This window comes from Mugil cephalus, chromosome 18 (assembly GCF_022458985.1).
Source record: "Mugil cephalus isolate CIBA_MC_2020 chromosome 18, CIBA_Mcephalus_1.1, whole genome shotgun sequence".
NCBI lineage: Eukaryota > Metazoa > Chordata > Actinopteri > Mugiliformes > Mugilidae > Mugil > Mugil cephalus.
In genome coordinates, this window is record NC_061787.1 from 19,517,940 (window position 1) to 19,531,235 (window position 13,296).

General features: G+C 45.9%; 1 protein-coding gene across 4 annotated transcripts in view; it reads left to right on the forward strand.

Annotated features, from left to right (window-relative positions):
* LOC124995993 (partitioning defective 3 homolog) overlaps positions 1-13,296 on the forward strand; it is a 336,782-nt gene that overhangs the window by 251,848 nt on the left and 71,638 nt on the right. For all 4 annotated transcript variants that reach the window (XM_047568781.1, XM_047568782.1, XM_047568779.1 and 1 more), the window contains one exon: positions 7,226-7,528. In XM_047568781.1, the coding sequence (XP_047424737.1) occupies positions 7,226-7,528 (303 nt within the window). The remainder of the gene's footprint in view (positions 1-7,225; positions 7,529-13,296) is intronic.

Here is a 13,296-nt window from a genome sequence, read left to right on the forward strand (position 1 = left end):
GCGAGCAAGGCAGGGAGGTTCTGGGAAGGTACTCGGATGTCAATTTGTGAAATGTCCCTTTCTTTTATATCAGTACATTAAATAGATCATTTATGGATTGTTGTTGCCTGCGCCACGCAGAGGCGCTGACCTCGTAATGGTGCTCGTAGGGCCCCTGTGGATTTAGCATGATTGAATAGTGCTCATTATAATAGTGAGATCGATGTAGCGCCGCATTTGTCTTCTCCTGCAGCTCGCCCAGGTTGTTAATCGCTCAAGGAAGCGCTGTTCCTTTTCACCCGCCCCTCTTGGCTCCGTGTCCGCTGGTGTTCGTGGACATCGGTGACGTCCGGAGGGATGAGACGAGGGCATCGGCGGTTCCGGTGCGTGCACCTCATCCTTCACGGACAAAGCTCCCCCCCCATTTAATTCCCTCCAGCGGGGGGAAGACAACATTGGTGGCAGGTTGAAAGAAAAGACAGCTTGCTTCCGCCATTGTTCCCCAGCAGCTAAATGAACTCAGTAATCAAACCGCTGTTGGTAATGACAGCTAATTGAATAGAAACAATGGGCCTTGATGGCGTTCCCTCTCACAGCAAATAGAGAAAGGGATGGATGGCTGTCGCAAATGCATGCCACCACAAACAAACACGTACAGCCTCCCCCCCAAAAAAAATGTCACAAAGCCCTCTTCCCTGCTGAATAGAACATCTGGAGGCCTTGGTCAAGAAGATGTAGCAGGTTCCTTTTCGGTATTCAACTATGACGTGCGCTGAAGGTCCTCTCCATTGATGGTGTCAGCCTCGCTCTGGCTTGGGGCCCAACACATTTCCCTCAGCGAGCCCTGGAGACCGACAGGCCCCCGATTCTCCATCCAGATCTCTTCCCTTTGAGCAGCTCCCAAACAACGGTCATGCTAAGGAGAGGAATCGGCGCACACACTCACAGCGGGCATGAGATATGAGAGCGCATGCACGCTGTTATAAATCCTGTTCCCGCTTCTTGTTTTCTTTCCCCCCGCTGTCGCCCAATTCTTTGTCAGCTGCTCTGTCTTGCAGCACATTCTCCCCGTCTTGTTTGTGTCCGTTCTGCATGTGTGAGCTCCAGCGTCAGCCTCCTCTGCGAGGGGGCGACCCAATTCGAACATTTTCCCACCTGCTCCCAAATCCCATCACTCAGCCCAACCCGGGATTGTCCCTCAGTTAATGGAAAGGGAATCCTGGGGGAAATTGTGGTAGGTAATAATAAACCAAGCTGCCACGAAGCCAAGTCGATATTCAAAGCGTCGCCGTCGAGCAGGACGACAGCTCGGAAATCCATTACTACTTGTATTTTTCGGTAGCACTCTTGTATCGCGCTCCCAAGCCGCTACGTTTGATTGTCGTAGTTCCTCCACGTTATGATTCATTGCATCGCTGACGCTGAGACGGGCCGTTCGGGAGGGCTTTTATGAAATTATAGATCAGACCGTACCAGACGATCGTCAGCCAGCTCCACGCGTCAACCCACGCAACCCGGGATGGGCCGCAGCCAAATCCTCTGCTCGGTTGACATTAGCGATCATTAATTCAGGCAGACAGTTTGACACGGGGCTTTTAGTGATTCAAAATAGAAGTCGGCGAAGAGGTGAAACGGATTAATTCATAAAACGTGCCCCTTTTACCCTGCAATAAGGTAGCTACGGGCGTCTATTTAAAACTCTGACCTTGGTGGTGATTCTAGCAATTTATGGTTTTGGTCGGTGGTCGCTTGCAGACACAAACTAGTTACTTCTACTAAAGCTATTCTCTCCTGTTGATATCTAGTCAGCCTCTCTGGGCCTGAATACGATGGAGAAGAGAGCGTCTAAAACTTTGAGTTCATTACCAGAACACGGTGCAGTGTTGATGAAGGGCGCTTATCAGGAGCGTTTGTTTTCCCCGAAAATGCGACGGAAGCATTAGAACCTGGGCTGAGAGCAGCAGAGGTGGCCGTGTTTGCCCGCATGGACAGCGTCCCAAGAACAGCCCTGTCCGACTGGCTCACGTTGAGAGGACTGTGGAAACAACAAGCCTTCTGATTGGACCCTGGGTGGCTGCGCCCTCATTCACGTGAAGCCACAGGAGGGTGAAAAGAGACAGAGACGGGGCGGGTGGTGTTGGTGGAGCTTCTATCAGTCTCTGACTTATCTCCACACATGCCAGCCCTGAGACTATATTTTCCTGGTCTAAGTGGGGAGCGCACAAAGCCAACCTGACAATGTTCCTTCTTCATTTTCCGCCTGGACTGAACTCCATTCTCTGCGCCGTTCTTTGTGGCGCCTGATTATGATGTCCATTCTCTCTTATCTGCTCGGCTCCGCTTGGCTTCTAATTAGCGGCCGGCACTCCGCTGCCACTCTCCGTTGTTCCCGCTCACCAGACCACAGCAAAGCACATCACTCTGGTTTGTTGTTAGACTTCCCGCTGACTCTGGACAAACACAAGCCCGGCGAGTGTTTCTGAATTAGTCAGCACAATTCACTTTTGACGGCGAACTTGAATTAGGCGCGAGAATTTGCTCTTTCATTTGACAAGAGAGGAGCTCGTCTTTGTTCGGCTTACCGCCGATAGGGAAGAAAAAAATAAAGCTATACACCATAAAACAGACTCCTCTCGTTGAGTTTCTTTTTTTCTTTTTCACTCTGCTGAATGCGGCACCAGTGATATCGTTCCACTTTGTCAAACCATCTCATTATTTCACTATCCTCTTTGAGTCTCATTTGCATACCGAGTTCAAAAGAAGCTCCAACTGGCTGATTGGGAAGTGTGATTACGTTTGTAATTATATTGATACCTACAGCAAGTTAATGCGATTATGAACACTGCGAATTAAACTTGGAACAATTATATCTGTGATTGCATTATGCTCACTACAAGGGACGAGCTGTATATCGTAGGTGCGCGATTCTCGCACGGGCGGCTGCATCCGGAGTCATTTATTGCACTTTGATTACATTCAGATACATTCTGCCCTCTGTCCGCCTCTTCAGAACAATGGGACGCGTTTTGATGAGGGTGCATTGGAAAGAAAAATCCATTCAGGGCGGCTGGATGAGAGAGTAAGGCAGCAAATACATTCTGTTTCATCCACCACAGTAACAATGCATATTGAAGAGGCGTACCCTCCCCCCATCTCCTTTAGGCCGATTAAAGATTGACTAACATGGAGAATCAGTCTGGAATGGAATAACAGAAGAATGACTCGAGCTGACATGTTGCTCTCATTCTACCAAAATGCACCAATCAGGCATAACATTATGACCACCTTCCTAATATTGCGTTGGTCTCAATTGGGCTGCGATGGGAATGGACATTGTTCCAGGCCAGATCTGCTCATGTTCCTGAAGGGTTCCTGTGTGTGTGTCAGGCTGGGTGGGGGTGTCTGGTCCGGTCTAGGTGGGTGCTACATGTCTGAGCAACGTCGGCACGAATGAACGCGAGGTCCAAACGCTGAATGGTAACGAGACGGTCAGTGTTATTTACTTCTCCTGTCAGTGGTGAAACTAAACTTGGGCAACAGTGTTGAAAGGGAGCGATGTCAAAGAAAGGACAGCGTCATCTGGCTGATGATAATTTTCTCGAAGACACGGTGGGTGAGTGGATTACGGGCTGAACTTTAGCTGCCCCCAAAGCCTCACCATTAGACTGTCTAGACTGAGTGTTCGTCAGGAGGAAATGCCTTTCCCCTCCACTTTTTTGAAGAGCTACTTAGTAAGCATTTTATTTTAACTAAATGACCAAACAACACACAGAGGCACTGATGACATACTGGAATACTTTTGTTTTATCTGAGCAATTAAAATAAAAATCCACCGCGGATCCACCAGTGAGGCATCCGAGCCTGATTGTCACCTTCTTGGAGTGAACCCTTCCTGAGCTGGTGGCATTAAAAGCCACACTGCCCTGTCCACTAAAACGTACAGTCTGGTAAGATGTGGAGAGAGAAGAAGAGCTGGTAATTGGGACTGTACAGCGTACAATAACGTGTTTAGTGTGGGCAGCACTTTCCTCAGTGTTAACATGCCAGGCCATTAATTGGCTAATGGAGTATATGTGGTACCGTGCAGAGGGTGGTCTCTGAGGACAAAGTGGGGGGAGGAGTGGAGTAGCAGTTGCAGGTGGCCCAAGAAGATCACAGCTAGCAAGTGTGGAAGGTTTAATGAGAACATTACAGAAGAAACATGGCTCCTATGATCCAGCCCTGTTGCATCATTACATAGAAACGGATATGAAGATATCATAAAATAAAAAAATTCAGCCAATTCTGAATTGAACGTTGTGTGTTTCGCCGTTGTTTGGTCATACAGAACCAAATTTAATTCACTGAGTGGGATAAAAATATCTACCGAGAAGTCAACTTAATCAAAGTCACCCTCTATGAATATCTACACAATCCATTCATTAGTTCTTTTAGATGTTTGGTTAGATGCGAACCTTTGATCAGACCACACATTCTGATTCATCATCTGGCCTCCATATTTGCCTTTGTTCTTTAGATGTTCGTGAAAGTTCAAGACAGATGCTTTGACTCCCCATAGACGTATAAGAGATGGAGTTAATCTCGGGGTCATTGTTTTACTAAACAAATATTGTAATGCATGGATGTACTAGTACAAGGCCTTGTAGTGTTATTCTTAACGCATCAATGCGAGGCATCTGAAGAACGGACTCTGGAATGCGGCGTTCAGATATCAGCTGGCTGCAGTTGCCATCTGGTCAAGGTTCGAAATTTAATACCACATGATAGCCCAACCTTTCTCTGTGACAGCCAGAACAAGCTGGAATAGGCCTGTCACGGCGGAGTGACAGCTCTAAATTGTGGATGTGTTTTCTTAGCAAACATTCGGGCAAGATAAATCTTTTCTGCAACAACAGGAGCCATGATTTGTCCCTCTGAAAAACATGAAGGATATCATTTGCTGACACAATTTTGAAAGCAACATGATGAGTGTGTGAAAGCCACCGTTACAACCAACGATGGATCCGGTCGCATAAATGCCAACGACAACAGCATGACTCACAACTCTGGCATTTTTGCTTGTTAATACCCTCTTATTGAAATGCACCTATTAGCCTTATCCATGTCAGACTCCTGAGGCCAGCAGAAGAAGTCTCTCTCTGTTAGCTTGATGTCGCCAGTCTAGCCGAAGCCATTACCTCACCCCGAATGTCAATATTGCCATTTTTATGAATCCGATTAGTCCATAAAACGCCAGAGGCTCCTGAGATCCCAGTGGACTTCCGTGAACCTGTGGTAACATCATTGTCTGGTTCCTTCCTGGCAGAGATCTGACATCACTTTAGCCAGATAGCAGGTGAAAAGGCTTCTGGGAGTCGCCGTTGTTTTTTTTTTTTTTCTTGTTGACAGGAGCAAAACTGAGACGGCCCTCGCTCCATGCAACTGAGTTAATAATCTTCATAGATTACACCTGGTCCGGTGCAGTGCCATGCAAAAAAATACACCAAACCTGCTTTGAGGCTTTACAGATGACAGCACATCACGCAACATTGCATCAGGCCTCCATCAAAATCTCATTCTGCGGATAATGCTGAGAAAATGGGATTTTCGACGTCTAAAAATAAACAAGGCAGTCTATGGGTAGGAAGTGGGAATTGGGTTAATCCGGCACTGAAAGATGGTGATTGTTTGAAATGTGATTACTGTTATTAAAACACACAGACATGGGAGAGGGCGTTCTCGGGATTCTCGCTCTCTTCCAAACCCGTCAATCATCAGTTAGGAGCAGCGGTGGTGGTGGTGGGGGGTCGGAGGTCATCTATGACCTAAGGTAATGAGGAAGCCTCGCGCCGGTGGGAGGTCGCGTGCTCGTATTTGTGCACGGTTGAGTGCGTTACCCTACAGCACATGTAACATCTGGAACCAGTGAGCAGCCTGGTGGCTGCTGCCAGGGTCACCCCAGTGGGAGGGTTGCCCCCCCCCCCACTTTGCCCCGTTCTCCCAGCCTCTCTCTCTCTTTCCCTCTCTCCTCCCCACTGTTCACCTCCCTCCTGCTCCTGCAACTGTCCTCGCTCCCATGCAGCACCATGACTGAGCCTTGTTAGCTGCGGACAGATGGGCATTCACACGGAACCGTTCCCTGAGAAAGGAAAGGGCTGTGAAAGGCTCCGTTGTGTTCAAGTGGTCCCGGGGAGAGCGACGGCGTGGAGGGCGAGAGAGGGGCGAGAGGGAAGAGGAGGCGCTCCGACTGTTTTCCTCCCACCTTCACGCGTTGGAAAATAAGACCAGCGCGCTCGTCGTGGCCCTCTAATGTCTCGTGAAAGGCTGTATGTTTGAATGAATCTGTATGTCCTTTCTCTGTGGAAGACGTGTTTCTGTCTATTCCAGCTCTGAGTTACTCAGCAGGAAACTCACTCTATAAGTTTGGTGGAGTGGAGCCCACTTCTCCTCAAGTCTCAAGATTAAACCTAAAAGTCTGAACGCTGCCACACAGCCCTGTGATTCTAATAAGTGCTTCTTTGTCTTAATACATATGTTCAGTCTCCACCGCTAAGCATTTTTGTGTGGGATGTGAAGTAAGAAATGCCAGCAGTTTCCCGAGCTTCCAAATGAATAATGTTGAAAAATGTAAGAAAAGAAATCTTTTAAGAACATTTGCTCAGGGCTTTGTCACTTTCTTAAGTTGGTAAATACATAGTTTCATGAATGCAAATATAAACGCTGCTTCTTTCCTGCTTTTTCAAATGATCCAGAGGCATTTTTAATTGTATTGTAAATGACGCCATTTGCGGTCTAAAATTTTGAGAGTATTTGTAATGTCATTATGTAATGTAATCTATTTGTAATGTAATTAAGAGGAACTTACTCAACGCCGGGAATTTGACACAGAATATTCAGAGCACACTCAGGCAATGGCTGCACCAGAACAGAGTTTAAAGCATCGAGGCCAAACATATTACAGAGGGGGTTATGGTGTTGTGGAGCTTATAGAACCAGGGTACGAGCTGCCCTCCCCTCCCCTTGCTCCAGTAACTATGGCACCTCTATTTACTGTATTTGCTGCAGCCACATGGTGCACATGTGATACACAAAATACAAGTAAGATAGGAAAAGGCTTTATGAGTCTCCAGGAGAGGACATTTTGTGTATTCGCGATCGAACTGGGTCTCAGCTCAGCCGATACTAAATATTAAATGATTGGTGTCGCAGGCAAAAGACTTGATGAGGACATGCCTACTTGACACTGTCTTCATTGTGTTTGCCACAGAATACAGGCCAAGACACGAGAGCTTCGTGAGAAGCAGGCAAAAGAGAGAGAATACGCCGAGATCCAGGACATCGTCGGCCCCACCTTCAGCTCAGACGAGGAGCACACTTACGCCGGCATCGGATCGCTGGACTCGTCGGTGGACAGCAGCAGCTTGGACCCTTACAGCCACCCCTACCATCTCCCCCAGAGTCCCAAGAGTCCCCACCCACCTACCAGCGGTCCGGACGGCGGTCCGCCCCTGGAGGCACTCTACGCCCAGGTCAACAAACCTCGCAATGGACGTCCTGCGGCCCCAGACAGGTAGGAGAACCCAAAACACTGCAGGAGCCCAGACCCTCCGACGCTCTACATACAACGTCATGCTTTGCAACTCTCTTCCCTTCTTGTTCACTGGAATGACACTAACTAGCTTTATGTATCGTGCTTGTGCACTGCAACAGTCTACTTCATTTACACCTCATCTATAATGTATGAGCGGTAGTGTGATTGTGTTTGTTCAATTTCACTTGTCATGGGCTCACGGAAAAACAATGAATTTCACGCAGGGTTTTTATCGCATGCTTTGTCCCACGAGGCATTCCCCCCCGTGCAAGCAGGTAAAATCCACAGACGGAGAACAACAAGCGCCTATCAGTAATTCTCTACGTGTTTGAATTTAATATCAGTGAGACGCCTTTTCCCTCGTTTTTTTTTTTCATTATCCTCGGATCACAGGTAATCCTCCCCTGCCTCCCGTACACCTTTTCCGATAGTCACACTGCATATGAGTTCAGCCTCCTAGTCGGCGGGGGTGGGGAGGGGGTGTGAGGGGGGTCGTGTCTCTGCTCTGCGCCAATACAAATATTTGACGCGATGACAATGGCATACAGAGCTTTAGTTTCACGTTATCGTGTTAGCGGGTGATTGACAAAAGGCTGTGTGTAAAAGTTACTTCTCCTTCTCAAAATATCTTGTTTTTATTCATTTATTCGTTCTTTGACACGACTAAAGTGAGAACTAGACGTGAGTCTGTATTGATTTATGTTAGTGTTCATGCAAAGAAAGTCATTGTCATTGGAGTTGTCAAGCAGTGAGGATGATTTTGTGGTTTTCTGACTAAAGTAGAAATATATTGGGTCCCTCCGATGCTGAGAAACCTCCAAGAGGAAGGAGATGCGTGAGCTTTTTTCCCCACACCCTGTCCAGTTTGATGCGCTGCCAGCAGTAGTGGAACCACACATTAGAGAGAAATTCACCAAACTCCACCACCCTACTACCCTGAACAGTGGCTAGAAATATGTCTAAAGCAGGGACACAGTTTATCAGTCATTTGAATGAATGTATTTGCATGTGTGGTGGTTCTGAATGGTCAAGAAGAATTATGTCACGTGAAAGAGTGAAGACTTAGAAAAGACTTAAATGACGGAGGACGTTTCAGACTTTTCCAAACTGTTGAAAAGTTTTGTCTCAACCTGATGACTAAGTTGTGTCGACACTGTTTCTAATCAGGTCAAGAAATATTCTATTTTGTAGACACAACCTCACTTTCACTCTTATGAACTTCTCAAAATTTGCGTTGTTCTAGTTTCTTCATTCCTCATCCTCTTTCTTCTACTTAGTTGTGAGTTGTTCTGTGAGGGTACATATTTCCTCTAGGTCATATCCACTGGTGACACGTCCCGTGATCTCCAGAACCTTCCACGCTGTTAAGAAGAGATTGGATAATACCCAACTCCTGTGACTGACGTCTATCACTCGGGGGCTCACGACCTTTCACTTGCCAGGTTCTGGGCTTCACGTGCTTGTGTGTGTTCCCAAGACAGGACGCCTCAATGTGAGCGTGTGTGTGTGTGTGTGTGTGTGTGTGTGTGTGTGTGCCTTTAAGAGGATTTGCAGAGGTAGAGCCTCCACCCCGTAACCCTCCCGTGACAGCCAGACATAATTGACAAGGTTATCTCTCCCCTCCGACGGCCAGCTAAATCCATGTGCCAATACATTCAGGGCTTAGCGAAGGCCACTGATCCATATTTTTTAAAGTGAAGGTTACCTCCACATGTTTCCGCGGAATAGCCTCGTAGTAGCCATGGCAACCATCTACTGTTAACTAACCCACCTCTCAGGTAGACTCTGATGATAAGCCTGGTGCCTCGTTACATAAAAGATGAAGACAATGCATGGCTGGCGCTTAGTGGAGTCAGATCACTAAAGGTTAGGATGTTTTGCAAGTGATAGGCATGATGCTATTGATTCTGAGTGGGAATATCAATAAGGAATCAGGGATTCGGTAAAGAAGCATACAGTGTTTCGCCTACTTCAGTGCCAGTGGGAAAATTAATAGCGGCCTGTTTGGTGGGTTTTCAGTATCTCTCCGGAGATATATCCAAATCACATTATCGATTTAAAGTGACTTGGTTCTGGTGGGAAAACGCACCAGATCGACCAATCAGAAAATCATGAGGCAGCGGTTGCTGAGGAAGAGGGAAAAATTATATGAGTGACGGCGTGGGAAAAGACAGAGGGGCGAGGTTTGAGATTTGAGACATTTGCGACATTTACGCATCATTGTGACGCGTGACTGCTTTGTAAATAGTCGTAAATAATTTAATTGTTTTCTAAATTTGTACATAAGCTGCAGTTTAGATTTGCGTTCTGAGTTAGAAAAATGCTAAAAACGTTTGTCGTTTGCAGTGAAAAATCTGAACTTATTCCTTCTGTGATTTTATTTGCTTTTATGCCACAATTTGGAGCAAGCAATATTTCAGTTGAGATATGAACATATTTTAATATTTAGGAGGTCCTCTCTTATTTTTTTATTTTTTATTTTTTGGGTAAAAACAAGTAACCTTAACAGAACCTTATCTTCCCCTTTCCTCGCGTGGCAGCGGCTTCTTGGAAATCCTGAGCTCTCACCTTCACAGGTTTATTCCAGCATTAAAAGCTTAGCGATGCATGTTAATTATAAACACAAGCTTATATTTAGTTTGGGGTCTGAGCCTTGAGTATTGATAGCGCGCAGCGTGCAGTTTTATTTGCGGGGACAGGATTAGCTTTTGCGAGTGTTGTGATTTGATTTGAAATACGCACCGCGTGTTCGACACCGCGGTTTTGTTTTGCACCTCTCGCCGCTTTGCATATCGTGTGTAAGCCAGCCCAGCTGTACGCCTGTAATATTTGTCTTGCTGCCTTTGAGGTATAATAATATTCACTGGTTCTTATTTCACTCAGAGGCTTTCTATTTACGATTTGCACAAAAAAAAAAAAAAAAAAAAAAAAAGGAGCTTGAAACAAATTCAAATTCAAGACTCCCGTCACTTGCCTATCATAACAAACATAAACAGTCATTTGCATTTCTAAATTAAACTTAATGGAACTTTCATTGTCAAGTATAAAGCACCAACGCCACAGAATTTGCAATCATTTCCGACTAATCCATGTATCAAGGCTGGAAAATTGGACTGAGAACATTTGATTTGCCTTTTAGTTATTTGACTTTCAGCTTCTTCACTTTTTAATCCTGCCGCTGCTACTTGATCTTTGAAACTGCAAGAGATGACACGGATTTCCTGGATGAAGGTCAGAAGATAGGAAATAGAGGAAGTTTGGCCGTGTAAGGCCTCCCATTCCTGGCTGTCAGTCAGTTTGCAGTATGAAAGAGAAGAATGAGTGGCATTTAACCCCGACCTGGATACTGTTACAGGTGGGCCCTGAGGAAATACACTAAAGGATAAAAAGGGTAACATTAAGGCTCCTGTGCTACTAGGTTGTTCGTCATTTTATGGTAGCATTAAGGTCCATAGTCAGCGGACTAACATTAAGCTAGTAAGAAAAAAAAATCACTCTGCCCTTTAACCTGATTGATTTTTACCAGCCCTTTACTAAACTCCAAGTTTGAGAGAGTTTGAGAGAAGATTTAAAGTACTGGCTTTAACTGACTGGATTTGCAGGTTTATTTGCATATATTAGCCTGGAGTAGACAGACTCACTTCTTATCAGAATGTGAACCTGGTAGCACTAGGATTTCAATATGGTGTTATTTATACAAAAAAGAGAAACTGAAAAAAAATAAATAAATAAATCCTCTAAAGCATTCTTAACAAATGCCTTAACCACTGTTAACTGTTATAGACGTTATAATGGATGTAGCTTGCGTCTCTAGTAACGACCATTTTGCTTTAAACTGATTCACCTGGTTAGCACTGATGCCTCACAGCAAGAAGGTCTGGATTCTAATCCTCTCATATCCTTTCTGTGTGGAGTTTGCATGTTCTCCCTGTTCCCAGCGGACCTGCTTTCTGCCTCAAAAAAAAAAAACGTGTTTGGTAGCAAAGTTGGGCTGACTTCAGGGCTATACATATACAGTATGAAACGAAAATATATTCATAAAAAGCAAAGTGAGGTCAGCGCTCTCTCGTTGGCCAGCTGCTGCCATCTCTTCCACTCTGATAACTAACACACCGTGGTGGAAGCCAACTTCAAATGAACACATGAGCCCTAAAAGACCAACACAACTGGATCTTACCTTGTAAAACCGGTTCTAGGTACTTTGTAAATCGACAGTCTTCCCTTTGGGAAAAGCATTGTGAAGACTAGGCAGAGGCAGCGCATGTGTAGGAAGATGACTACCACCTAATGTCTATCTTTCATCCGAAAACCCTTTAAAGTCAAACATTAGCTGGAACGACATGAAACAATCGGGGTTGCCCCGAAGTCTGCCTTCCCATTGGTTCCGTTGGTTTATTTACCCTGCATCCTTCAGTGCTGTCATCACAATTCAACATGTTAGTTATATAGGAGGCTCGACTAATTAGAGCTCCTTCAAGGCCCTTTGATTGAGGTCTGGGAGGTGCTCTCTTTAAGAGGAGGTGGGGTCCAATTGCCGGTGACTGTACACTATAGTTTTGCATCTTGGAGTCATTTATGCCTCATGTGTTTACATGCATGTGCTTTCATTTTATACCATAATAAAGGCGTTCACCCGTGACTCTACAAAGCTGCAGCCTTGTTTATCCACCACAGTTCATAAGAAGAGGCTGCAGCTGGATAAATAGCCTCTCTCTCTAATAGACCTTTGGTAATGGAGGCCTAATGGGAAGGTCACCGTGACTGTAAAGCTGGAATGAGTCAGACCTGAGCCCATAAAATCCTTGGAGATACGAGGACCCCTGGTTGCTGTGGGCGCCCAGAGATCCTGCCCATTCTGCCGGATCGAGTTTTACTGTTCCTCCGTTGGATCACCGTACAACAAGAGCTCATTTGACAATTTATTGCTAACCTCCATGTTATTAGAACTGGCAGCTCCAGGGGTGTTTTGACAATGCTGTCAGACTCAGTAAAACTGAAGGGCACCAATGGAAATAGAGGCTTTTATTTATTTTCAGTTTTGTTAAAACCTTATATAAAGCAAACGTAAATATCGTCCCCACTAAAACCTGTGGCATGAATTCTGCTGTTACAGAGGTTACATGAAAGCGAGTCAGGCGTAAGCACCTGAGCACAAGGTTTTCTTTTTTGCAAAAAATAAAAAAATAAAAAAAAATAGTTACATGAAATGACCTCATTTCTCGACAGGCAGCTGACAAGTCAACCCCTCCATCTGCTCAGGGACCGGGTGGTGCGGGTGAATGACGTTGGATGCCGCGTTTCAGAACGACAGCCTGACAGGTGCCAGGCTCGATGGGATTTGTGGGAAGGGAGCGTGAAACAAAGCCTCACCTTTGAAACTGCGATTTGATTGACTGCTGCCCCCATTACCCAGTCGAGTTTCTAAAGCTCCTTAGAGCATGGGCAAGAAAGTCAGAGAGAGGCAAAGGGGGAGAAAAGGTAGGGGGGGGGGGAGAGAAGGGAGAAAAAGATATGGAGCTCACGGAGCTCAGCGGCGCAAAGCCCTTCAAGTCCCCTGCACCTCGGCAGAGTCGGGCGGGCGGGCGGCAAAGACTGAAAGCGAAACCCTGAAGATCCACACCTAAAGAAACACTCCGGTGTATTTTCTCCCCGCGCTAAAATTCAGTCGAAAACCTCCACTCTGCATGGTCATGAAATTGGATTATGAGGCTGCTAATGCATTTTCCGCAGCTGATAAAAAGGTCAGG